The sequence below is a fragment of the Ascidiella aspersa genome, chromosome 9, assembly GCF_963924565.1.
Source record: "Ascidiella aspersa chromosome 9, kaAscAspe10.2, whole genome shotgun sequence".
NCBI classification, from domain to species: Eukaryota; Metazoa; Chordata; class Ascidiacea; order Phlebobranchia; family Ascidiidae; genus Ascidiella; species Ascidiella aspersa.
This window is the reverse complement of record NC_139455.1, coordinates 16,158,604-16,186,327: the sequence shown is the minus strand read 5'-3', so window position 1 is coordinate 16,186,327 and position 27,724 is coordinate 16,158,604. Positions and strand designations below refer to the sequence as shown.

Here is a 27,724-nt window from a genome sequence, read left to right as displayed (position 1 = left end):
TTACAGGCTTCCGAACTTTCATAATGGAGCACATATATGCAACACTGTTGTTATCGTTACCGTTTATTTTTGTTAATGTCGTTTGGGCTCAGAATATCGAGTCTCGAAACCCGGCCGTGATGGCGCCACCAAAATCATCCTCTGGAATAGTCTCGAACTTCGGTGCTTCAACCACTGCCGTCGTTCGACCGTATGTATTGTTTTTTGGTAAAATGTTCAATCTCAACACGATTTGGTCCTTTGCGAACTCGTGGGTTACACTCAAGAGTTCACTTTAATTTATTCATTAAAATAAGATATACACTGACACTGTACCTATACGAGTGAGCGAATGTTGGCACGGAGTTTGATAAAAAATTGAAAATATAATGAAGATCAATTACCAATACAATAAAAGATGCCATTTATAATCGCAATTAAAAACCGTGTACCGCGTACTACAGTATTTTTGTGTTGTCTTTAGAAACTGAGATTATCGTATTTTTTTGTTACTTTGCGATATTTTAAGAGTGAATTGTGTTGATCAGGGGTCAAGAGCCGTCGTTCTACATTGGCGCTCCTACTTACGGGGTTCGTGTGGCCACGGTGCCACCTGGCGCCTTCTACACGTGTTCCGCAAGGAATCCAACTTGCACTCATATAATTCCAACAAGTATGTCTTGATTTTGTTCTTATTTTGCGGTTACATTGTTTGTACGTTTATCATGTCGGAAGTAATTAATATTTTGGATGGTTGTTGTATGTGTCATTTAGTAGGGCGAAACAATTTTTGATTGAAAACATATTGATGTATCATTGAATTAAACAACGCGTTTTTTTCAAGGACTGCAATTAAGACAGCAAAGCTTTCGAGCAAAGCGCGAAAATGCGTTTGTTTGTTTTAAGAGTTGAGTCCACACGAGATCATCCACGATAACAATAAAATGTTTTATAAAAGACTTTGTTATCGTTAATCTATAATTACAGCAGTTAGTGTTGCTGTGCTTACAAATAGCTATACTATGAAAGTCCAACTTAAAAGAACTACGACAGCTTTTCCATAAAATTCAAGAGCAAACAGTTTTGTTATAATACAGTGTAAAAATAATGAAAAAAATTAAAAAACTTTGTATAACCTACTTATGTGACCATTCTCGAATGCAATTTCAGTCTATAACGATCTTTTTTTTGTCCTTACGTTTTGAAAATCAATATTGTGTTTTGCATAACGTACTACGTTTAGGGATGTCCGAAACTTTATATTTTATAACGATAGCGATACCCGATATTGTTTAAAAAAATGTACCAAATGGCATTACTTCTTAAACAAACAAAATAAATAAAAAGAAATCAAAACGCTCTACGTATTCTTTTCCAGGTTTTTACGTCAAAATTTACTTAAGCATTATGAAGTTAAGTTACTTTATGTTGCTAACTTTTTTGAAAAAGTTACCTTTTGACGTAGAAGCACGGCGTTGGATCACAAATCATGGCTGAAACGCATAAGTAGCACCTCTTCAACCCAATATTTTAGCAAAATAAATACACTTCGTGCCTTTTCTCTTTAAGCAAAGTTTTACCTGTCTTCGTTGTAATACATTTGCCGGGTCAATGGTATGAGGTTTGCCAAAATCATCTTAATACTACCATAATATTGAGCAAGCTATATTTTTTTTGCACAAATCGTTTCGCTTCTAAACCTATTGCCAATTCAATCCAAATAAGCAAATTTTTTTTCGACCTTCGCGCTGTCTTTTTAATGTATATACTTTCATTTTAATAGCACATAGGCGCATGAGTGATGCCAATAACAAAAGGATTCCTTTGCTTTATTATGACATCACGTTTTGACGTGACTTTGCGGCGTAATTTCTGAAAATGTTTAAATAAAATTCTTGATCCACCCCTGTTCAGGCTATAATAAAAGAAGTAAGTTTTATCGAGTTATAAATTCCTTGCGCAAATTGCTCTAAATTAAGCAACAGCTTGAAATTTGGCAAGCTGCTACACTAGTAACTCTGTGTATTACGTCACAGCAATGTGAGCGATAAACAAATCTTCTTTTACCAAAAATAGGTTTCCATTGTAAAGATTACTGTGCTTTATTACCATTTTCGTTTATTTTACTTTAGAAAAAGTCGGAGCAATTGGTATGTCTGTTGATACGTCGAGTACTGGAAAAGAAGTCATGGTAAGTATAGTTAAACTTATTATTTTTATAGCAACCACAAAAAAAGTCGTGGGTAAATATACTTGTTCGACGAACGTTTGAAGTTTAAATATTGAGATTTAAGGTATTTACGTTTAGGTCGAAACTTTCTTTAAAAATACTTTTTGAGGGCTCAGGTGCCTCAGGGGTGGTGGGGTAAGTGTCTTTAAAAATACTTTTTTTTGTTATTTTATTAATTTCTGAAGAACAATACCGTCCAGTTAAATCTGAGAAAATTCTTTAAATTTTCAACCAACGATGACACATTTCTTAAGGTTTGTGGATCGGGATACAGCTATACTTGTCCTTATTCGACGAACACAGATCCTTGGATGTACGGTGCATGTTATAAAGTTAACTCAACCGGAGTACATGAAGTACCTAATCCCTGCGCGGCGGGTAAACATTTTTAATCTCTTTTTTCGTTTTTATGCTATTTCTTTATGATTGAATGTCAGTAGATAACTTTTAAACGAATTTGACACCAACAACTTACAAAATGCTGGGACTACATTGACGTAGGTCCTAACGATGCGTTTAAAAATTAAATTGTCTTTCACGAAGCGTGAAAATACGTGAGAAAGTTTTTCAACGAGCGGTGGAGCAAGTTTTTCATAAAAAAGGACTGTAATCATCCAAAAAAAATCGTAATTTTACCATAGACATATAATACTGTGGCGCAATATAAGCATAAGGGTAACCTTTGGCCCTAAATAGGCGTTGAACTTGGAATGCTAGATTAATTCCGTAGTTTAGCCCAGTGCTCCGCAACCGGTGTGCCGCGGCGTTTCCGTAGGTTTTGATTGTGTTTTTAAGGGTACTTTTTTCAGCAGAATTAACATAAAAATGGTACTTCAAGGCAGGCATTTAGAATAGACCCTATGCAATTATCCACATGTAACTTCATGAACTTTCGTTCTATAGGTAATTCTTTTATCAATTTGCAGGACTTTGGCCAGGACCATATATGGTCCAATAAGGCCTACAAAGTAACAGTACCGTATCTAAAGCAAGATAATTTACAATAGTATTTAGGCCAACGTCATAATAACGCCAAAATCGCAGCAATATCCACGACAGATTAAAATCTAAAATCTTCTAAAAAATACCTAACAAGTCGGAAAAAGTTAAATTCATGGGGTATGGGACGTTTGGGGAGCAATTGGTCATGCTTTGGATGGTTTGAACCGAGTTATTTTCTCCTGTTTGGTGTTATTGATGGGTAATAGGTGCGCGGGGTAAGAAATTAAGTCGAAATTACTAGAGAAGTTAGTGATGAATTTAGGGGTGGGGTTTGAGGTTAGGTAAAGAGATGTATTGACCTTGGCCATTTAGGTATTTTCCCGATGAGTTTAGGACTTCCGATTTCGACTTTATTACGATTATAGGTATTATAGTTCTATTTTGGTCTTATTCCGAAATTTGTTTTATTCCTAAGTTGACGCGTTTAATCATAAAATATTTGGTTTGTTGTCTATTGTCGATCGTCATATATTTCGTAGGTGTGCCGCCGAATACTTTTAGCTCTGTTGGTGTGCCGCACTGGTATAGCCTCAACTTCTTTCTGCATTAGATTCCACTTGCTCTAATACACTTTCGGTTGACATCATGTTCGTCATGGACGAATCGGGAAGCGTGGGAGCAGAACACTTTACAGGTGCATTGGTGTGGGTGAACACGGTCACAGGAAATTTCAGGTAAAGATTGTTGACATTATATATCTATTAGGCCTGGGAAATCATTCGATACCAAATTGTTGGTAGCAATATATATGAAATACCCAATCACGATTAAAATTAGTATAGCTCGCCCAAAGCCTGTAACTTATTGAGTTACGAAATGGACGTTATTTTATTTACTCGGAAAATTAAAAAATAAGGTTATTTATTTTGGAACACTATATACGGATCTTCGTCAGACGCACACTCGCAGGTGGCTTACACCTCGCTTCTGCGCACCTTTTTATCTATCGTTTTTGTGACGCTTGTTTCCAACCTTTTTATCATTCCTTTGTGCGACTAAAGTGTATATAAACGGGTGTAACTGATGTGGCCTTCATATCACTGATGATGGCATGAGCATTTGCCGAAACGTTTGAATAATAAAGCATGTCGCTTTTTATGTCTATTTGGGCCGTTATTTTCACCATTAAGGTTATTTATCTTTTAAATATACGAATTGTCTTGTTGCTGTTATGAGAGAAAAAACATTGTTTCCAAAATTAGGTTGACGGTTCGCGATGAGATTTGGTTAATGAAAATATACAATGATCCATTTAGTAGTGCAGGACTTGTTAACCAATTTCCTGTTGCCATCTAATGCAAGTTGGCCACCAAAGTAGCTCACCTGGTTATGTTATTGAGAATAGCCCTCGACCACATTGCTCCTTAGTTTGACAAAACTGTAATAAAACCTAAGGGCTAACGTTAAATAAATTTAAGCAACCTTTGTATTACGCCACTTTTGGTATGCAAATGTATACAACGTTTTGATTCCTATGTGCGAATAACTTCAGACATTTATGGTCCAGAACCGAAATTGACGCTGGACACGTACGAGTCGGAGTGGTGAAATTTGGAAATTATGCTCATCTATCGGTGACTCTTCAAAAGCGCTCCTACGTCAAGCTCAAAAGTATTAACAAAGGCTATCTCAACTGTGCCTTGATAGCATGCAAAATATGTTTTTCGCACATGCCATTGAAATAAGTTAAGCACGTTCTAAGTAAACGAATTTTAACAGTAGTTCATAACATTGTTTGGGTGGTGGTTAGCAGGGAATCGACGTCTAAATATATTCAAGGGGATGACAGCCAAGCGTTCAATTGAAGCGCAACTAATTTCGCTTGTTTGAATTAAATTAACAAAATTTTATATTAGGAAGAAACTTTACGTATTACGAATACAAACGACAATTCGCATAATAGTCAGCATATTTTGATATTTATTAAGGTGCTTTTGGCAAACTAACTGTGAGGCAAATTGACCAAAGTGTTGTAAAAATGCACAGAAACATGATATTTGAAAGAACCGCAAAAACAAATGCGTTCACCCTGTTGAAATTTCAAAATCGATAGGCGTTACATATAGGATTAAATGACCAAATTGCAAATATGTGACGTTCGCGCAAGGCAATAAAGTGGTGCAACTGTATAATAACTTAGCATGGAATCCATTATTATAGATAGAGTCATACCTAAAGTCCACATACGACTATAGTCGTGGCTGTGCTCGACAAATAATTGGGGATCTCCAACTGTCAATGTTATTAGATATGTAAAACAGCATAAACATGTATTTTTCGGAGAGCCTTGGCCTCGTGCACATGGTACACCTTGACCCGCCCATGAAAAACATGTTGTAATATTTATGATTGTATTATTTTATGATCCTATGCGGCCCGTAGCATTACGCAATGGCTTAATAAAGATAAAATAAGTTTATTTTTAGTTTACTCATTGCAAATCACTCTAAGGCGAATCAAATCTAAATTTTAATGAAATTTAACTAAAAACAATTATGAGGTTAAAACATCTACATAAATAAATAACAGAAAAACGATTGTTTTTCTTGTCTATAGGGTTGAAAGTTTGGAACGTCCCATTTGCGTTAATTATTTTGATCGCGTACAACATACTATTTCCTTCTTTTTTTAATTTTATCAAATTACTTCAAACCGTTTTGCAGGTGCGGTATCTAACATCCAGTACGGCGATGGTTGGACCTACACAGACGAAGGCATTGAAAAAACCGTAAGCGAATTTAAAACCAATGGACGAAAGGGTGTTCCAAAGCTAATGATCGTGGTAACCGATGGAGAATCGACAAACAAAAAACTTACAGTAGAAAAAGCAGAATATGCCAGGTGGGTAAAATACGCCCTTGTACGGTATCCATAATAACCTATATTTTCCTTTTATGTAGCAAAAACAAGTTCAATTTTCGACTAACAAGCGAGGGTCGCCGTGTACCGATTGTTAAACGATATATTAAAACTAAGAAAAAAAGAAATAAACCCAAAATGTAACAATAGAAGGAGAAAGCACAACAGTCAGTCAAAAATTGTGTCGATAATTTTTGCTTCAGTCAACCAGTTGTGTTTGAGACGTCATTATTAGTCTTATACGGTGCACAGTTTATTTCACTAAAACAACATTTTTCCACTTTGACAATTTATAACAAAAGAGATAATATAATACCATACATAAAATTACTGCTATAAAATTCCTATACCTAATCTATATTAAAGTCGCTTTAGTGTTACCTGAAAGAACTGAAACAAATCAAATCCCTATTTTAAGTCATTTTTCCAGTTGACGGTAAGTAAATTTTCCCTTGCTGTGCTATAAGCGCACAGCAGATTTTATTTTTTGTGCTCGAAAATCGCAAATTCCGACATACCTGCCACATTGATAAAAATTCTGTTCAGAAATCTAAGCATTTTGTCAAAATTTATCTTATGGTAGTATTGGTAATGAGTGAAATGAGGCGTCGCGTAGATTTTCAAAAACCTGAAAGGGGTCACGACAATCAATTAGGGACTAAAACAACTGAACTTTAGGAAGTGTCATTGCAATCGCTTGGATACAAGTTTAGGCTAATTATTGCTCTAATTTCTTGTCATGATATGTTGTTCACAGTGTACACTTGCAGCCGGTAGGTGGAAATAAAGAGCTGGTCGAGGATTGCCTATATAATTCGGGCCATAATTTTTTTACCTAAACTGACACATTTTGTCTATAAAAATAAAATTTGACCTTCACCGAAAGCCAATATAGACTAACCGAATCTGTAAATGAATAATAAAAGCAAGGTTGTCCAGAAAAACAAAACGCATGCAGTGAGATTGGAACTCACAATCTTCCGTCATAACGGGACCGGCGCTCCATCACCTAAGCTACACAAGCTGAAGGGGGAGCGAGTCGAGTAACAATCTTTGGCGTCATGCTTGGGGGAGACATGAACTGATGCATAACCCCTGTGCACAACTTAGATTCCCGTTAACTGTGCGAGATTGTTCTGATTAAACATAAGCAACAAACCCGTTTAAAAACCATTAGCATATACAGACATTTAAAAATAAAAAAGGTTTATCTTAAACTTTAAGTGTTATACTAACATAACCCCAGGAAGGAAAACATCACAATGGTTGCTGTCGGAGTCGGTAATGGCATAGGCATAGAAGAGCTACGACTAATTGCCGGCGATCAAAATAGAGTACTTCAAGCAACCAACTTCGACCAGCTCAATTCGATTCTCGCCACCCTAACCAAAGTCATCACTGCGTCAGCCACTGTTCAGCTTGAGAGTAAGTACATATAGCAAAAGCATAGCAAATGTACTATGTACAGTAATTGCCCTGGGCTGTAGAACAAAAGTTGAATTGTATTTCACCATGATAATTTGTTATATGGGCCGAAAATTTATTTTCGGGATAGGTGCCTTTGACTGCGGAAAAAAACCTAAAATATTGTGACGTCATCGTTTTAGTTTATAACAACTATCTACTCCTATCTAGCGGCAGAAAAACTGCAATACACAATGCTTTCATATCACTTGCTTTATTCAGCTCGCGACGAGGCGGCTGCTGGTATCCTGCTGCGTTTTATTGTCCGGCGCGTGCAACGTTCATACAGAGAAGTGGCTTGTCGTAAACTTGGCGCATGCGACTTGCCTTTTAGAAAAAAGCTTCTCTTAGTAAAAAAAAGTATTGCTCTTACAACACAACATTTTACGGCCACAAATTTAAATGCGAATCCTGGAGGCAGTGTACACCCCTCTCTGTTAGCACCTGTTGTAATTGTTGCTCCATCCAAATATATCAACACCAAGCGTGAGACTTATTGTGCGAAGTGGCTTGTCTAGTAAAAGTGGACGCATGCGACTAGCCTTTTGAAAAGAGGCTACGCTTAGTAAAATAACTTATCGCTCATACGAAACAGCATATTTAGCGTCGCAAATTTAAATACAAAATCTGGTGGCAGTGCACGCCTCTTTGTTAGCACCTGTTGTGCATGTTGCTTCAACCAACATATCAACACCAGGCCTACAGAACTTAAAACTGTACAAAGGCCGCAGGAAAAGGTGGCGTATTATTAGGCACATAAACGTGTTTTGCATATTGCTCGAAACTACAGATTTAAAGTCTGTTATAACTGTGATTGCTCGGACCATGCCATAGTAAAAATTTACCCAGTAAAAGTTGGCAAAAGTATAGCAAACCATGGACGTTAAACCATTTTAAGAGAATGATAATATTTGCTTTTTAAACATGTTAGCTGGCCAAAGTGTAATAACACACTTGTACGCATTATCTACGCAAATTCTATTTATCAAACATATGTTTCGATCATTACCCAAATACTTCGAAGCCATATTTGAACCCCTATCGCATCAAAGCCAGAAGTTAAGTGGGGAAGTTTTCGGCCCATATCTGTTTTTGCTTGCAGAAACAAGTAAAGGAAAAAAATATAAAATATATAATATAAAATATACAATACAAAATATCAAAAAATAGGAAGTAAAAAAAAAAAACACCAAGCCCTGAAAATATACCCCCTGACAAAATATACAACAACCGCACCTCCGTCTGGTCTTTTTTGGTTTCATATGGTTTTCTATGGCATGTTTCAGACCTATTTTTGTCCAGAGCATTATAGAAAAAGTGAACATCGTAGAACTTTCAAATTTTCCGACATGGCGTAGAGTGGTATGAAGGTGCTATGTAGAGGTTTATGAGGCTGCACCCCTAGGCACCTCCAATTGGGGGACAAAAAACAAAAGTGTTACGTCATCGTTTTAGTTCATAACAGATATCTACTACCATCTAGCGGCAGAAAAACTTCAATACAGAATGCTTTCATATCACTTGCTTTATTCAGCTCGCGTCGCGACGAGGCGGCTGCTGGCATCCCTGCTTTACCTCATTGTCCTGCGCGTGCAACGTTTTTGTTCGAAGTGGCTTGCCTAGTAAAACTAGGCGCATGCGACTTGCCTTTCATAAAGAGGCCTGTCTAAGTAAAAAAAACTATTGCTCTTACAAAACAAAATATTTTATCACCGCAAATTTAAATGCGAATCCTTGAGGCAGTGGACACATCTCTGTTAGCACCTGTTGTAATTGTTGCACCATTCAAACATATCAACAACAGGCCTAAACAAATATAATTATACAAGGGCCGCAACAACAAAATGCTTAAGTTTAACGCATTCTTAGCGACGACGTTACAAAGCTACGTCATAACATGGCGTCATAAATAAATAAATATTGCGTTTATTGGATTTAAATTGGCAAAACTTTCACATAAACGTGTTTGCATAATGCTCAAAACGACAGATTTAAAGCCTGTTTTAACAGTGATTGCTCGGACCAAGCCATGGTAAAAATTTACCCAGTAAAAGTTGGCAAAAGTATAGCAAACCATGGACGTTAAACCAAAAACCTGAAATATTGCGGTTTAGCTATTTGTAGCTATCTACTTCTACCTATAGCGGCAGAAAAACTCGATAGAGAATTCGTTTATATCGCTTCCTTGGTTCAGCTCGCGAAGGCGTTAAACCATTTTAAGTCTTTAGGAGAATGATAATATTTGCTTTTTAAACACGTAAGCTGGTCAAAATGTAATAAAATGGCCATACCCATTATGTACGTAATTTCTATTGATCAAATATATGTTTCGATCATTCCCCAAAATCTACGCCATATTTGAACCTCTTTCACATCAAAGGCATAAGTTAAGTGGGGAAGTTTTCGGCCCATATCTATTTTTGCTTGCAGAAACAAGTTAAGGAAAATGAAAAACAAAATATATAATATAAAAAACACAATACAAAATACAAAATATTAAAAAATAAAAAGTATCAAATAAAAAAATAAAAAAAAAAATTGAAAAAAAAATAAAAAAAAATAAAATCAATTGAAAAAAATAAAAATAAAATAAAAATTGAAAATAAACACTAAGCCCTGAAAATATACCCCCTGACAAAATATACAACAACCGCACCCCCGTCTAGTTCGATCTTATAACCACGATGGTGGTAGGCACCCGATCCGCCAGAAGTTAGTGCAGTTCTAAGCAAAAAGGTCTACGACAATTAGGGCATCCAAAGGATCGAAAAGTATGACTTTTTGACTTTGAGGTCTTAGACAAAGCACTAATTGAACTGAATAAATATGCATAAGAAGATTAAATTTAATAAAACTTGACCAACCCGAGCCCAGACGCTAACCAGCACCTTAACCAAAATAAAGTGCGTTGATTTATGACTATTTGAACACTTTAGGAGTTTGGCCCTACTACATCAATGTGTAACAATCCTATATAACCCGCATGAAAAATGATTATAATAGTTATCTTATGCCCACCCGAGTTTAGACTTTTTTTCCAACGTTCAAATATAATTATTGAATCAACGCACATTATTTGGTTTAGGGTGGGTCATTAAGTATTATTAATTTTTTCTCACAGTTGTTTTTGTGACACATAATAAACATACATTCCGTCAACTTTGCCTGCTTTTGAGTAAAAACTCGAAATTATTGGTTTGGTGAATTTTATTGTTTATTTTGTTTTCAGGCAAAGTTTCCAACACCACTTCTCGATTTCTCAACTGCCAGTTTGGCATCTTCGTGCACACACCTAAGGTATATTTCTATATATAATCTATATTATTTACATGTTTTTGTTTCGACATTAAATGAACGTGTTTCGGTAGGCAGCTTTAGTGATGTTGCTTCACATAACAAGTTTCTTTGTTCAGAATTCTAGTCCTATCGTGGGGGCCGTCGGCTCGTACGACCGAGCTGGATCTTTCGCCGCTTACCAGTCGCTCGATAAACTGCCGCCACTTCTCAATCTTACCGGCTTGGAAACCATACTGAGTCCACAAAACATCAGTCAATTACGAGATTCCTATCTTGGTAAGCGACATTGATTGTCCAAAATTGTATGTATATAACTTGGACCACAATATTATTTAGTTATCTTCACCTTCTAAAAACAATAGGCTATGAAACTCCCATGTTAATTTTCGTTTTGTTTGTTGTCGTACTGTTATGTTATAAACTCTAAAAAAACGATGTTCAGAGGGCTATTGTGGAACTATTCTGTGTTTGGTATTACAAATACCGTGTATTTTATTTAACTTGGAAAAGTTTTCACTTTAGAAGGCGACTTGACGCACATAGGGCAAATAAAAAAATTAGCACAGTGCTTGAAACTATGAAGTTTATCAAAGTTATTTGGGAATCAAAATATTGGCGCAATTGACTTCACAGCTGTACTACTACACAGAAACCACGTAAACAATAAAAAGGCCAACTGCGGTTTATTTAGTATCAAATGTTTTATTTAGGGGTTATTTACGATATAATTGTCATATTGCAAAACTATTATGGTTTCCCGTAAACGACAAAAAGGCAACTATAGAACTAGATGAATTTTAGATCGCTCGACTCCAAAAAAGGCGATATCCTTCTTTCAGAAAACGAGATAATTTTTATCGTTTATCCAAATTAGTTTGATAAAAAACGTGGTAAAAGGTAAAGCGCTTTTTTCCAGAAAATATTTCCCCAAAAGGGGCTAAAAAACCATTTGCAAAAAAGGCGAATTTGCTGTGTCGACAATTACCCTACATAGTAAAAAAAAAATGGTTTTAAGAAGTGCGCATTACTTATGTTACCTGTATATTGGTAGGTCAAAATTAATGTTTATCACTAATTTTAACAGTGTCCCGCGGGCCACGTATAGAGTGATAGGCCTGGGTTTTGGAAATTTCGTCCTCTATCTATGGCATGTGATTATAAAAGTCCAGTTCAGCCAGAGGTTCTCAACCAGTTGGCCATGGCTCACTGGTGGGCCATAAGAACATTTGAGGTGGGCCACAGACCAATTAAAAAAAGCTATATTGAGTTTCATTTGAGTCCCTATATCTAATTTTACAGGAATAATGGCTTGGGGAGGAATAAAAAAGTAATGTAAATTTATTGGTCAGCCGTAAGTATCTCACTAATGCACGGTTAAATAAATAATCTGTATATGTTCTGCTGTGTTTTGTTCTAAATTTATTTTGCAGTTTTTTCTTTCACAAAAATTTATTAGGCCACAAAATTTTTTTGCAATGTAAATGGGCCACAAAAGAAAAAGGGTTGAGAACCACTGAGTTAGGCAATAAAATACAGTACAAAACCTAATTATTATGTTTAAAAAAATCGTAAAAGATTTTCTATTTGCTTAGGGGAGAAGTGGGACCAAGGCACCAGTGGGACCAATGCACCAGTCCTGCAATTTGCCCCCTAAACAATTTAAAAAAATGTTTAACACATTTATGGAATCGAGATGTTTCATCAGAATCAACCCTAAATTCATCGGAATAAGGCCTAAATTCACCGGAAGAAGGTTTAAATGGCTAGAATAACGCCCCAACTTGTATAGGTAGAGGGTATGGGACGATCGGGGGCCATCTGTCTGGCATCGGCCGTTTAGGTGGCTACGTTTGGACACCCTAGTCTGACCGGCGCCGTCGTGGCGCCGCTGTTTCGGCACCAAATTTTTGGTCCTGTTTTGGGTTATTGGTGGGTAATGGGTGGGGTTAGAAAATGGGTTAGTGTTGAAATTATTAGGGGAGTTAGTGATGTTCTTAGGGGTGGGGTTTGGGGTTAGTTAAAGTGTTGTTTAGGCCTGATTTTGACCTTATAGGTCTTATTCCGACGGATTTAGGACTTATTCCGATTTAGACGGTACTAATATCATTAGGTATTCGTCCTATTTTGGCCTTATTCCGAATTGTGTTTTATTCTGACGTTGGTGTTGTTCTTATCTTGGTCTTATGGCTGGAGTCCGTACCAAACATGACTAAAAAAAATGTATTTGGCGCTGGCCTAAAATCCTACCACAGCGTTGTGATAATTATTAGAGCAATGTAGTATTTGGGTGAGGGTGAGCCAAGTATTACTATTTAAACCTACCCAAACCCGCATCCTAACCCACACCAGCCCACTAATTAGTATCTAACGAGTGTGTCACAAATTAGTATCTAACGAGTCTATGTAATAATTCTTTCCTTATGCGCTAAACTTGTTGTTTTGTTTATGACTAGCCGTTCGTGTTACGTCATAATGTCCCAAAAGTGGCGTGATGTTTACTGCGTTAAAGTAGGTCATTCTACATTAAACGATTTCGGCCGTCTGCGAAACAAACAGATTATGCGGCGAACGGATTGAAAACCACTCCTTTTGGCCGATTAAGAAACGAGAGAGAATGAATTAACGACACAGATTCGAATCCGGCTTAAACGTCCATATAAACGGGCTTATTGTTGAGCTGTGTCTACCCAAATGACTGATATAAAAAATACGGGTCTGAATCATTGGCGTAATCAGGAGGCCATGCCCCCAAATTTCGAACTTACATATTCAGAACATTACGACATGTGGCCCTAAAATTTTGCCTGGCTACGCCACTGCTGCCTCTAACATTGTAAACGTTTTAGTTCTCAATCGCTTGACCCTTGCAGCAATTATCTAAATATGGTGCATTGGTCCCTTGCTATGGTGCATTGGTCCCACATTTGTGATTCTTCAAAAGTATGTCGTTCGCAGCGTGTTTGAGACCATTAATCTATTCTGTCAAACGTTCCATTTTCACCCAAAATTTTGTAGTTGCATACAGTATGGTTAAGAAATTCCATTTTATTATTTTCAGGTTATTCAGTTACCAGTGGCAACTACCTCGGAAGTTCACAAATATTTGTTGCAAGTGGAATGCCACGATACCAATCCAGAGGACAGGTAAATTGCAATTTGAAAGACATCCCAAACTTGTTTGCGAATCGCCAAATTTATCAAAACCTTTAAAATCGTCAACTTTTAAAATAGAAAACCTTTACAATCAGAAATCGGCAACTCAATGGAAACCCTATTTATTTTCCATTACTTCATTTGCATTTCTAAACTAAAAACATTATATTAATCGGCAACACTTTGTATAAATATGTGATAGTCCACTCGCGGCTCCTAAATGTCGTTGCATGACCCTTTCAAGGTCGTTAATCCCATTTGTTCAGGGTTACAAATCTATAGTTATTTAACCGAATGTGGACATACCAAATAACTAAACTATCAACTGCTGGAAATGAAATTCATTTCAAAGGAATTTAGACTTTAAAACCAATAACAAAATTCTTACGGCTATCGAAACAAACTGCGGTAAAATTGCCATGTCATAGGCCCGTATATAAGTGTAGTGATATTATTTTTCCCATAAATCCAACGAATTTTTGCTTGGCTATAATATCTAAACATCTATTTCCGGTTTAGGTTGTTTTTACACAAGTTGACCAAATCAAGATTCCGACTTCAAATTTTTTTTCGTTGCACCCAAACGGCAAAACATGGCAGCTGGGAGCTTACTACGGTCATTCAGTTCTCACAATAGACTTAAACAACGACGCGTACGACGACCTACTCGTTTCTGCCCCCCTTTACAGCGACGTGAAGGGTTACGACCAAGGAAGGGTTTTCGTTTATATGAACGATCCGAAAAATCCCGGCCCGATAAACTGGGTAAGAATGACTATTTGTAGCCAAAAATTAAACCGAGCTGAGAAAACGTTTTACAAAAAGCTGGTGTTTCTTCAGCTTATGCAAGCCGGCCAAACATGCAGGAAAATTAAACATAAACACTATTTGGGCACAGAATATATCACACATACAAATATTCACAATTAACCCAAAACCACCAAAAGCAATATACTTCTCTAGTTATAAACGGTGTTTTAAAATTGTTATACAGAGGGTATACAGTTGGTGTTGCACATGAAGTTTCGACTGCACTTCTTTCGATAATATGCCTGTGGGTTTGATTTGCACATCACTTTTAGGTTTCTACAAACTATCAAGCGTTGCTACTGTCAGGGTCCAACGCGGTTGCCGCGAGATTTGGAATGAGCATCACTGCAGTTGGTGACGTCGACAAAAACAATTTCATCGATATTGTGATTGGAGCGCCGCGCGAAGCTCTTACGTCAAGCGGCAGCGGAGCCATTTATCTGTATTACGGAAATCCGCAGGGCCTGAGTGAAAATTATAAGCAGGTAAAACTATCTTTTTTTCAGTGTTAAAACATATATCCCTTTGCTGTGATCTGAATAAGAAGTAAACGAACATCTACTGAATAGAATATATTTTTTTATTTTTATTTTTTGCCCGTTTGCTTGATCCCTAGTTTTTTAAGTGAAGTTTGCTCAAGGTAAAATATAAAAAACGTGATTTTGGTTCATTTCAGCGCTTACTTGGAAGCACAGTGGCAGTCGGCCTTGTAAGCTTTGGTTACGCCCTTGTAAAAACTCCAAGCCAACAAGGCGTGGATGTCAATTCAGACACTTACCCAGACATCGTTGTGTCAGCGCCAGCTAGCGACAAAGTGTACGCGCTTCATTCGAGGCCAATTCTCGATGTGACCGCCTCGGTGACTGTAATCCCGCCCACTGTTAATCTTCTTAATTGCTTGCTTTCCCATGGTTCGTGTGCTGATGTCACGGTCTGCATTAAAGCCGTTCAAAGGGCACAAAACGACCCACCCACCATTCGTAAGTTGTTGATTTTTTGTGTTTGGAGTAACGAAAAAATGTTAGACCACCATTGTAAAATATTTATTTGATTTAATGTCTTCTTTAAGAGAGGTATGTGTATTAAATGTTTGTGTTTTTGACCAATTGGTATGGTGAAATTATCTTTGAACTTTAAAAATCTGTACTCGTATTTTAATAACCTGTTTTATGTTCTCTGTAAAGAAATGGTGACGGTGTTGGACCTAGATAGTCTCATTACGACACAAAGCAATAAACGAGTTATCTTTTTCGGGAACGCAAGAGCAACTTCTGTTCTGAACGTCACAAAGTTTTTGAACTTTAACCCTAAGTGCACTACATACGGTATCACACTTAACGTAAGTCGTCAAATTCCATTGTTTTCCCAGATGCATATTCCTATGAACAGGTCAACCAACCAAATGCTTCGCCGTGAATTGCTTAATTTGTTCGCATATTTTAGGGTGCTTCGTATGCCCCTTCACTGGGCGCCACCATCATCAACTCGCCGTTGGGACTGCTGTACAGCTACCACCTGACCAGCACGCATCTCAACAGAGTACTCTCGCCCATAATTGATCCGCTTGCAGCCAAATTCAAGCAGATTGATTTGATGTTGACAACTGGTTGCACGGGAGCCGACGGCAAATGCGTTCACGACCTTTCCCTTGCAGCGACATCTTCGTATGTTTATCTCGGTGATATAATTTGCTCAATATAGCAGTTGCAGCTTGTAGATCAAATTAAATTTTATCCCATGGCAACTTGAACAAGTTGGAGGATAAAAGTTATCCCGCCTTCTATAACCATTTTTGCCCGAGTCGCATAAGCTGACACTCGCAGGCTACAGCACAGTGTGCACGTGAACGATCTACACAATGCATTTGTGGAATTCTGTACATCTTTGCCTTATGGTCATTGCGTTGTCAGTAAATTTCTTTTTAAACAAAATATCTCAAAATGTGTGTTCACTGTTCAGTCATAGAACTGTGGAGACAAATGGGTTTTTAACCTTGTTTAAGAACATTAATAGATCAATGGCATTTTATCCATCGAACAATGTTCTTTTCTTTCACTGTTTTCAGTTTGTCGAGTATTCTACAAGTTGGGAGTTTTGACAATTTTACCCAAATAAACGCAATTTTACCCAATAAACGATTTTCGCGCTTCGACCAATGAAGCGCAAATTATTTACTCATTTGCAGATTTGCGCCTAAATTTGCTTGAGAACAGCGGGTTATCAACGTTCAACCTTGTGGCGTCATCTTTGAAATTCTTCATTGGTTTTTACGATTCTCATATTTTGTTACGGGTCTCATACATCCTAAAAAGATGAATCGAAACTTATTGCCTAAAAAGTAAAAGTCGAAATCACCCTCAATAATTTAGCGGGTCATGCTAATAGGTTGTAGGCCGATTGTATTTTGTGCAGCATGTCATACGGTTAAAAAGTTTGTAAATTAACAAGTTAAAAAAGTAGTACTGTGGTATGATGTAGCATATGGTGGTTTTTATTTTAAAAATCATTGTAAAATACCTTAAAAAAAAAACGTTTTTTTTGTTTTTTTTTCCTTGCTTTAAAAGCATTTTCTAGATACCTAAGCCAATGAGAACGGAACATATGTTATTCGATGCATCCCTAACAATCCCACTGGGCCTATATTTAAAAAAATTGAAACTTATGACATGACTTTAGGATTCCAATGTCGTCCGCGACATACGTGATTGGAGCTACGCCGGCTGTGATGACTTTAAATGTTACAATTAGCAACAGAGGACCAGATCATTCCCTTTACACAAAGATCCTTGTTCAATCGCCCGGTCTAAGACTGACTCTAGTAAGATATTAAGTACTATATAGCACATCTAGAAGCTTGAATAACACGTTTTGTAGGCCTACACAGTCATGAAACAAAGTAGATATAGAGTAAGTATATAGAATGAGAGAAAAAACAATTTCATTGAAGCTATTGTAAAAAGTTAAGCAATTCTTGCTTTGATTTGTTTTTTTTTTGTTATTTTACGAAGGTCTACTATTGTTGTTTTTTAGAAGTAACTTTGTCCATATTTCTAAATGTTTTGTCGCGGTTAGGAAATTATGCTTTGATGCAAATGTAACGCGATCATATTTTGTTTAAGGTGAACAACCCCTGTGTTGTAAAATCATCAATCGCAGGCTTAGGAAGCAGCATCGTCTTGATAAACAAGGTTGCCTCGCTGTTTCAAAACAACTCAAAGGTACAATTGGTTTCAACTTTAATAGTTACGTAAATAACCGCGCGGTAACGACGCACGACTATACAATGATTTTAAAGCGTACACCATAAACAAAATGAAATGAGAACATTCTAGGCATGAATCTTAAACTTTTTGTTATTTTAACAGCTAATGATGTCTGGTGTCTGTCTTAATAATGAAGAGCCTGAATAAATCTTTCTTTCAGCCACATACAGACTTAATAATGAAGAGCCTGAGTAAAATCTCTCTCTTTCCGCCACATACAGACTTAATTTAAAAAATTAAAACCATAAAATAACTATTTTCTTAAATTATGCTTTCTTCCAGTGCGATATCGTTTTTAAGTTTGCCCTAAACGATTTGGCAGTCTACTCATCGCAGACGTCATTGGACATAACTGCTAGAATTTTCTCGGAGTAAGTTGCCGTTGTTGTTTCATTTGTAGCCGATTGAATATGTGTGTGTTACAAAGATAAGACATCGCAGTAATGTGTTTGTTGTTATTGGTCTGTCAAAAATTAATAAAGAGTTGGCATAGTATATGCTAATTAGGTAAATATAACAAGCTGAAACACTTTAGAAAGTAAGGATCTCCCGCGGACAATAAAATGTAAAAGAAAGATTCTTGTCTTCGTATCCAAAGATCTTAAAACTGTTTATTTATTAAAACAGATAAAACATAAAATCATTTCTTAAAATCTTACAGAAATATATATATTACGCCTATAAGGCATCATCAGTTTCTGTACAAAAAACAAACATGTAAAAATGCCAATATGGGTGGTTGAAAAATAAAATATATAAAATTAAAAATAGTAGGGTATAGCGTATAGGTCTAAAATCATAAAACACCTGCAGATGTCAGATGCAAAAGCAACAACTAGCGAATGGAATCAAACGACAACGTGACAAAACGGAAAGAAAGAGAAAAGCACGCAACTGATAAGCATGTTATCAAACGGTGTCGCAGTTGAAGAATAAATGGCTTAATAAAACCAAAGCTGAAATAAATATCCAAAAAATGATACTACCACGCGTAAGGTAATTTTTTGCCCAGGGCTTGTTTTGTCCTGTTTTATTTCTTGTCATTAATGATAGCTCCGCGACACCGTTTGATAACATGCTTATCAGTTGCGTGCTTTTCTCTTCCTTTCCGTTTTGTCACGTTGTCGTTTGATTACATTCGCTAGTTGTTGCCTTTGCATCTGACATCTGCAGGTGTTTTATGTTTTTAGACCTATACGCTACCCTACTATTTTTAATTTTATATATTTTACTTTTTAACCACCCATATTGGCATTTTTACTTATTTGTTTTTTGTACAGAAACTGATGATGCCTTATAGGCGTAATATATATATTTCTGTAAGATTTTAAGAAATGATTTTATGTTTTTTATCTATTTTAATAAATAAACAGTCGTAAGTATAACAATTAACCGAATTTATCAAACTGATTGGTTATCATTCTCTTTGGTCTGTTCAACGATACCTATTCGTGAAGATTGTTTGTTTAGTCCTGCAGGAACTATATTCTAAGTGATACAAACTAAAGGACGTCAAGAAAAATGAAACGTTTTATCAGCGATTTTTACTATAACATCGAGTACGGACGTGTTTCAAAAAGTCTTTATTTAAACAGGTCTGTTCCATATATTTTAGCTAACATTCTGGTTTACCTAATGTTGTACAGTTCCAACTCTTCTGTTGATTCAAACCCTGGAAATAATCTGTTCACCTTCACGCGATCTTTAAAATATGATGTCAACCTTGTGTTTGGATCGTAAGTAAAAAAGTGAAATATTAATAAACGACATAAACAGACCTAAACCACCAACGAGTGCAAAAAGGATGTAGGATATATTTTCATTTTGACATTGATATAATGCAGGAGTTAGTAAACGATTTCCTATAGTTATATCAAATAAGTCTCGGAGGGCAGTAATCAATTTTATCACGCAGTTTTGTTGTTGCAACATGTAATTTTTCAACGTATAATTATAAATGCAAATATACAAAGCAATGCATTTATATATACTAAATCGGTTAAACTTTAATTCTTTATGGGCATGGACTGCGCAATTTAAGCTAATCAGATTCCTAAAATACGTAATACTGATGTATAAAAGTGTGCCCGGTTTGTAAAAGAGGTTGCGCGACGGATAATTTACACTGCCTGGCCGGATCCGCCAAACGCGCGTATCTTCCGGCCCTTGATCTAAAAGGTTGGAAATTTAACACGTTGTTATCATATCTTTTTGGGGTGAACAACGGCATTTATTTCGGATGGTTAAAATAACCAATAGTCACGGGATTTAACATACCAATTTGTTGGTCACTTAATTTCCGATAATTCAAAAAAAAACAGTAAGTCTTTAAAATTGTGATTTGTTTGAATCAACAGGCTGTCGACACCGAATACGCTTGAATTCATTCATTCTACATCAACAAACATTGTAAACAGCCTAACTGATCCCGTGTTGGGCGGAAATGCAACCAACATCATGCACACATACACGGTAAATATGTATAATGAAAACTATTCGTTTAGCAACACAATCCATATATTCAAACATTAAAAGAAACATAAGCAAGACACTGATTAAGTGCATAAAAACCTGTATTACACGGTATTATGCACACATAAAGGTAAATATGTATAATGAAAACTATTCGTTTTACTTTAGCTGCACAACCCATAGTCAAACAATTAAAAAATCCATCAGCGAGGCACTGATTGCGTGCATAAACCTGTATTTATTACGCTTTTTAACATTAATAATAAATTTCAAAGCCAAAAAGGTCGAGTAGATCGACAGCATCTTGATTAAGACGTTTCGATACGAACTTGTATCATCTTCAGTTAGTGTGACAGAAACGCAAATCAAAGCTTCACTTATAAAAGGTAGGACGCAATTGTTATCATCTCTCGACCTTTTTGGCTTTGAAATTTATTATTAAGCTACATTACAGATCCGTGCATAGTATACCCAACTTTTTAACATTACTATTGGATTGTTATTGCTTAGATTGACAACAGAGGACCCAACATGTTATCTTCGGCCTGGCTGAAGTTTACGTGGCCTAACACCACCAAGGATGGCTTTTACCTTTTTTACTTGTATGATTTTCAATGCTTAGTAAGTTTTGATAAGAGTGAAAGTAAGCTAAAAAGTCGATTTATTCATATAGTAAATACGCACTTTTGAGTTACCGGTATGAAACTTGGAATGCGATAATTTCGGTAGAGTATATCGTATATAACTCTTCTATTCTACTGCCACAAATACTTTTAAATATCAATAGCGATAACAGTGTATAATTGATTGTAGCAGGCATGTACGCTATAGAAGGCCTGGGCATACTACGGCCCTCGACCTGGTCCGACCCGCCGTTACCCGGCCCGCGGCTCATTTTATAATAAACGTTTTTTTTAATTAAACTAAGTTTTATTAAGCTGGGGTCATGGACCCGTCGTAGGTCCCTGAACAAGTTATAGGGTGTTCATAAAGGCCTATAATTGAAATGTTAGTACATATTTAGAAACTAATAAATTTTGTAAAGAAAGGCGTTTAGTTAAAAGATTACTTTTTGACCCGGGTTTGAAAGACATATTTTATTTTCATGTGATCCTAAATCAAAAATATTAATTGCGCAGCCAAGATATATAACCTAGTATTATGTGCTCAAACCACATTTTTGAAGACTATAACTAAAAACGTTTTTTTATGGTAAGATATTTTTATAATTTGCAATATTAATCGATTAGATTTTTCAATGGCATTGTCTCAAATATAAAAATTTGCCGCCTTTGATTGTATAAATTTGGAACAAAATAGTTGTACATGCCACGTCTACTCGCTTAAGTCAGTGGTTGTCAACATTTTTGGTCTTACACCCTACAAACAACCAAAAGATTTGGCGGCAACAACAGTCGAACTAAAAGGTTTCTGCTTAAAATAAAAAAAGAGTTTTGAAAAGAGTTTTCGAACAAAACTAACTACAGCGCCGTATAATATCACGAACAATTTATTAGATTAGTATGTGTATTCACAACAGAATCTTGCCCTCCAACAGAACACATAATGCCGACGATGAAAGTTCTAGAATTTTTAAAAAAGCTTGAGAAGCGCACCACTCCGAACAAATCAGTCAGAAAAGGTCTAAAACTTTTAATACAAATATGCATTTCGCCATATAAATGGCATCATCAGTTTGTCTGTCCAAATAAATAGTAAAAAATTAAAATAACAATTTATTCAAGTTTATTTCAAACAAAGTCAGTGCGAACTTTGGGCATAAGTTTTAACGCAAATCCTTTCAATGCCTGGGCGCACATTTGATAAGCGTTAGTGCGGAAAATCGTGATTGTTTGCGTTAACGTCCCTTATTTATGCAATTATTTTTCTTTCATTCAAGCCGTCTTCTTCTTGTCGATGCGGATTGGCGAACAAATTAAATCCGACGAACATTCCCACATACAAGCCTGTTTTTCCGTCAAACTTTACAATACAGTTTCCTCCGAAGAACCAAGCAGCTTTGCCCACTTTAACGGTATTTGGTTTATTTGCTAACTTGCTAAAACATCGTTATCCGTATATTTGTTGCAAGAAGTTTTGAGGTTCTTGTATTGTACGGTGAGTTACAAATACATTTTATCACAATAATGTTTGACCAACAATTTAAAGAAGAACAATATTACCATTATCGTAAGTTGCAATGTTTCTAAACGGGACAAGTCAGTCAGGTAAAATGTTGATTTTAGAATTGCAACAACGTCGTTTGCGGGGAAATCACGTGTCAAGTTTTCAACCAATCAGTTTTCAGGAAAGTGGTTGCTCGAGCATTTTTTAAATTGTGGCTACCGACTTTGGCTCAGGTTAGTTTTAACTTTCACGCATCTGTTTTATTCGTATAGCGATTTACTCTTTTATCAGATCACACTAAAACTTAAATTGAGCCACGCAAGTAAATTATCTATTCTAAAACCGTTGATGCTTTGTGTATTTACATCTGCTGACTTTAAACGTTTTTTGCGATGAATGCAGCACAGTAAAGCTAAGATGTTTTATATTTATGCGTTATTTGTTCGGAAAGATATATTAGATATACTATCATAGGGACGCAACAACCACGCAAATAAAAAAAACATAATTGGGTCGTATAAATTAAGAGAAAGGGGAGATAAGAAAAAAAGTAAAATTGTTCGCCAGTCAACAGTAATTTATCACACACTAAACGAATACAAGTCTGTCACAACTGTCTTTTTGTTAAAGTGGTATGGTGGTGGAAACAAAAATATGCAAAATCGATTGAATTATTTTTCGTGGGCCTTTCACATTTTTGTTAATGAAAAATTTGCTAATAATCTATTGACTGTTGTCAGTATTATGCTAAGTCAAACAAAAAAAAAATTCCATTTTTTATCTAGATTTCTTGGATTGATTAAATAGGTTGTTTTTTTCCTATAACATATTTGTGTTGAACAGGCAAGCGTCAAGAGTGCGATGGCAAGTTCTCTCTACCTCAATGCTTCAGCCTCGCCTATTGTGCCAGCCGTCAACGCAAAGACCTTTCAGGTATATTTATTTACATGCTTACTATAACTCATATGTATATTTAGTTTCAAACTTTGACAATTTCGCCGTTGTCAACTGTTTCGGTACACTGAGTTTAAATAAATACTCTTTTTTTCCGTGTTCGGATGGATTATGCTATTTTAGAAAAATAACAATAAACAAAACGGATAAATCGACACCAATGAATTAAAGGTACTTTTTTTCTGTCTTCATTGTTTCTTTTAGATTATTGTGTTTCTCTTGATTTTTAAATGCTTAACAGACATCAACCTTGGTAACGAGTTGGAATGTCGCCACGCAACCAAAAGGAAACACCAACACTACTGACATCGGAGCCATCATAGGAGCAGTGCTCGGTGGAGTTGCTCTCCTTGCTATTGTTGCCCTGGCTATGTGGAAGGTAACAGGATTGCTTGTTTTCGTGTTTTCAACCTCCTGAATTACACTTTTTAACATTTTGTTCTCTAATTACGTTACATCATATAACAAATACTTTTATCTCAATGCTGCATTTGACATTGTTTCATTCATGGTCACGCCTATAAGCAGGTTTTTTTTCAAGGTTTGGTTTGGGTGACCGCTAAGTAGTTTTAAGAGACCGCAAGTGTTTTATTTAAATACCAAAAAGTTGCAAGTCCAAAACTTGGGAAACCGCTGGAGAAATTTGGGGGACCGTTTCGGTCCCTCAAAACACCTTAAAAGAAACACTGCCTATAAAGATAGCTCAATAATAAGGCGATTACTTTTAGACCTACAAATGAGCAATTTTGTCCTATAAATTACAATATCACGTAACGATTTTTTTGTGCACAAAAGTGTCTTGGCGTCGTCAGACATTTCTTTTTGAGGTTTAACTGACGACCGGTGGAACACAAATCAGTTATTTTTTCGAGTGCTTATTTTCTTGAAAATATTCGTTGATATTTGTGGCTTAACAAAATGACAAGAAGTCATAGAAATGTACAAGTTTTTTTTCGTTTTTTGTGCATTTTGTAGATTTTGACTTGAAATAATTTTGATTAATTTTGACTTAATGTTTGAATTTTGAACAAATTTTAACTTTTTTGCAAAGTCAAATAGAATCGCCCTATTCATCACAATGCCGTTAACTTATTCACTTTTGACTTAAAGTTCAAGCTACGGATAAGCAATAGGATTACCAGCATTTCGTCTTTGAAATGAGTGCTTAACTTAACTTAGGTTTAGGGTATATGTGCAATGGTGAGGCAAAGACAAACTAAATTGAAGCAGTGTTGTATGTGAAGCAGTGTTCTGATTACTTGACTTGAATTAAGTATTTTCGAGAAATGACTTAGGTGTAAAACTTGTTTTGACTGGGACTTAAGTCATTTTAATATGACACTGCATAAATAGTTTTATAAAAATATTTATGGTGTATAAAAACTTAACAAGCAGACTTTCAGAACTGTGTGTAGCACTATTCCCACCGCGCTAGTTGTGTAAGTACATACAAATAACAATGTTCTTCTTTTAGCTCGGATTTTTCAACAGCAAGTACCAGGATAAGTTGCAGGAGGCGAAAGCGGCCAACGATGACGCTGCGGAGCCCGGACGGATGGAAGACATGAGCACTGACGTCACACGAAGTACTGCAGACCTCGTCGCTGAATAAGAATTGAAAAACAGTGCTACATTTTTTTAGCCGAGTAAGCGAAAATAAGACTGAATGCGAGCTTTAATTAGGCGATCCAAGATCAATTTGCATTATGTGTAAAAATTAGGAATTTTTTACTAATTATTCAACCCTTTTAAATCAGTTTAACTTTAATTGTTTACGTTTTTCGCTACACTTAGTGTATTAGAAGCTCGTTGTTTTAGGGTTAGAAAATACTTATTAATTATTCGATGAAAATATTGTTATTAAATCGGAATGAACTGTGATTCATCTCTTGCCCTACACAACAAAAAACGCTACAAGTGCGTGAATAGTGGCACTTTTTTAGTGTTTGCGTCCCTGAAAAATGTTAGAAAAGAGTAATGCGCATCTTACACTTCAGCAATCGTTTGCTAAATATGTTTCTAATGTGAAATTACACTGCATTTGCAACTTAAAAAAAATAATTTTTTTGATTTACATTTATTTTAATAAAAATAGAGTTGTTAATGATTTTGTTTTAAATATATTACTGCTGCCCGCTGTTTGTTTTTATATCCTAATATTGGTTTTAAGTTTATTTTACCATTTACGTTGCACTTATACGTATATAGATAGAATTACACAAGTGACGTGTGCTTATTCAAATTCCTTCTGTATATTGAAACTTAAAAAAATATATAGAAAACTAAATAACATTAATTAAAGGTTCTTAAAATGCAGACTATATGCAAATATACCTTTGGTTTTAAGACTAATTTTAATTCCCTATGGTCAGTTCAAACTTGAGATCGTTATGAATTAGCGATAAAAATCATAAAATTATTAAATAAATATAATACGTAGCCGTCTCACGCCACAATATCACGTCGACGTCACGTCGAAACACTATACAAAAGCTACGGGAAGTTATCGATTCGCGCAATGAGAAAACATTGCCTTAACATCGATTGAGTTGGAAAAAACTTTTAGTTTTCAAGGTACGATGGGACACATGACGCCTTTGGGCTAAAACGATTGATCAAAATGGGCTTCATTCTATAGAAACATATTAGAATATAAAAAAATCATTTACGTATACGGCAATAAATACAGGTTTGGGTGACATGACTTCATTTTGTTTGATTTGATAGCTTTAGATTTTTTTCATTACGTGTAAAAAAGATGACACACACTGTGCTTGTTCTGTTCAACTTTCAAGTTTGACAGGTTAAGTTCATTTGAAAATATTTTGGTCCTATTCTGTCTTATTCCGACGATTACGTTACTCTACTATAATTTTGGTGTCGTATGGAAATACTGGAGTAACTGTTGACTTCCATGGTGACATGCTATGTAACATGCAAATGGAGGAGTTTCTAAGAAATTAAAAAACAAGAAACAATTGATTAACTTGCTTGGCTTATATCTCACTAAAAGCTAATGTACATTCCTTCAAGCTCCGGAAGATGCGAAAGTCCTCATTGTTCAAAACGCTGTCCAACCATTTAAAGAAACCAACACAATTGTAGTTGGAGATGACAAAGATATTCGAGTTCTTTCACATTCAACACGCTCACGTAGATGAGGATAGTCCCTATACAAGTTGTATTTTTGTCCCGCATCCAAACATTACTGCTTTAGCACCGAAACTTCATATCACACTAGTGTAGTGTCAACGTGAAACAAAATGATTGTCCTATAGAGCAGGGTTTCCCAAACTGTGGTCCGCGACGACTGCACAGGTGGCCTGTGGCGGTATGACAAGAAATTAAAAGATCACACATAACAGTATTTACCGTTTCAAAGATAACTGCAGCAGTTATTCAAAACTTAATGATTTCGAAAGCTTTATCCTGTATCGTGAATCTTACTTGTTGCGCCTTCGTTGTAGTCAAAAAGTTAACTACGAAAAATTCTCGTAGTCCTAGTCTATGACGTAATAATATATTCTTATCGCCATTCGGAATTTGCGGCTTTTTTGAGATCATTCCAACGGTTTGCCAACACAAGTTAGTAAAACGAAGAGATGAGAAACGAACCGTCCAACTGATGTTGTCAGTTTAGTAAATAAATAAAATTCGGTTGCTTTGTTTTGTATTTCGGCTCGCGAAAAAACAGATTCACAAATAGTGGTCAGTGGTCCAAAAAGTTTGGGAAACCGTGCTATAGAGTATATTATTCCAACACACAATACTAGGATGCGACACGACGTCACGTTTATTCGGTACAGGCAAACCGAAAGCGTTATCTCTTTTTATAGAAAACAAAGGATTTCGTGATTGTGCCTGAACATTCTATTCATCTGCTTCGTCTTTAATCAATGTCATTAAAATCGGGCACAAAGCAGTAACTCTTCTTTATAATGGTGGTTTCAGTGAAACGTTAGACCAGTACCAGTTAAGACTCAATATTAAACAAAGGATGAGTCTCAATCGCAATTTTCTATTTACGAAACTCGTTGTTTAGACCGCCATATGCTGTATACAAGAAATTATTAGAAGCACATACCGAAAGGGAAGTGTAAAAAGACAATGGCGC

General features: G+C 36.0%; 1 protein-coding gene across 1 annotated transcript; it reads left to right on the top strand.

The window, feature by feature from the left end:
- Positions 1-23: 23 nt before the first annotated feature.
- Positions 24-25,742, top strand: LOC146133247 (integrin alpha-M-like). Its single transcript, XM_083397696.1, has 27 exons — positions 24-190; positions 528-652; positions 2,112-2,170; positions 2,464-2,587; positions 3,762-3,885; positions 4,719-4,822; positions 5,875-6,052; positions 7,317-7,495; positions 10,764-10,831; positions 10,948-11,107; positions 13,890-13,975; positions 14,504-14,749; positions 15,067-15,279; positions 15,471-15,774; positions 15,979-16,133; positions 16,238-16,458; positions 17,471-17,612; positions 17,914-18,012; positions 18,340-18,428; positions 19,704-19,793; positions 20,415-20,529; positions 21,040-21,150; positions 22,430-22,564; positions 22,776-22,889; positions 23,500-23,589; positions 23,852-23,989; positions 25,085-25,742. The coding sequence occupies exons 1-27, from the start codon at positions 24-26 to the stop codon at positions 25,220-25,222; spliced, it is 3,774 nt and encodes a 1,257-aa protein (XP_083253822.1). The 3' UTR covers positions 25,223-25,742.
- Positions 25,743-27,724: the final 1,982 nt, after the last annotated feature.

Bases quoted from the DNA above. Each gene is read 5' to 3' on its own strand.
- LOC146133247 (XM_083397696.1), top strand. From the start codon at position 24: ATGGAGCACATATATGCAACACTGTTGTTATCGTTACCGTTTATTTTT. The intron at 653-2,111 runs GTATGTCTTGAT...ATTTTACTTTAG, and splicing joins CACTCATATAATTCCAACAA to AAAAAGTCGGAGCAATTGGT. The intron at 14,750-15,066 runs GTAAGAATGACT...CATCACTTTTAG, and splicing joins ATCCCGGCCCGATAAACTGG to GTTTCTACAAACTATCAAGC.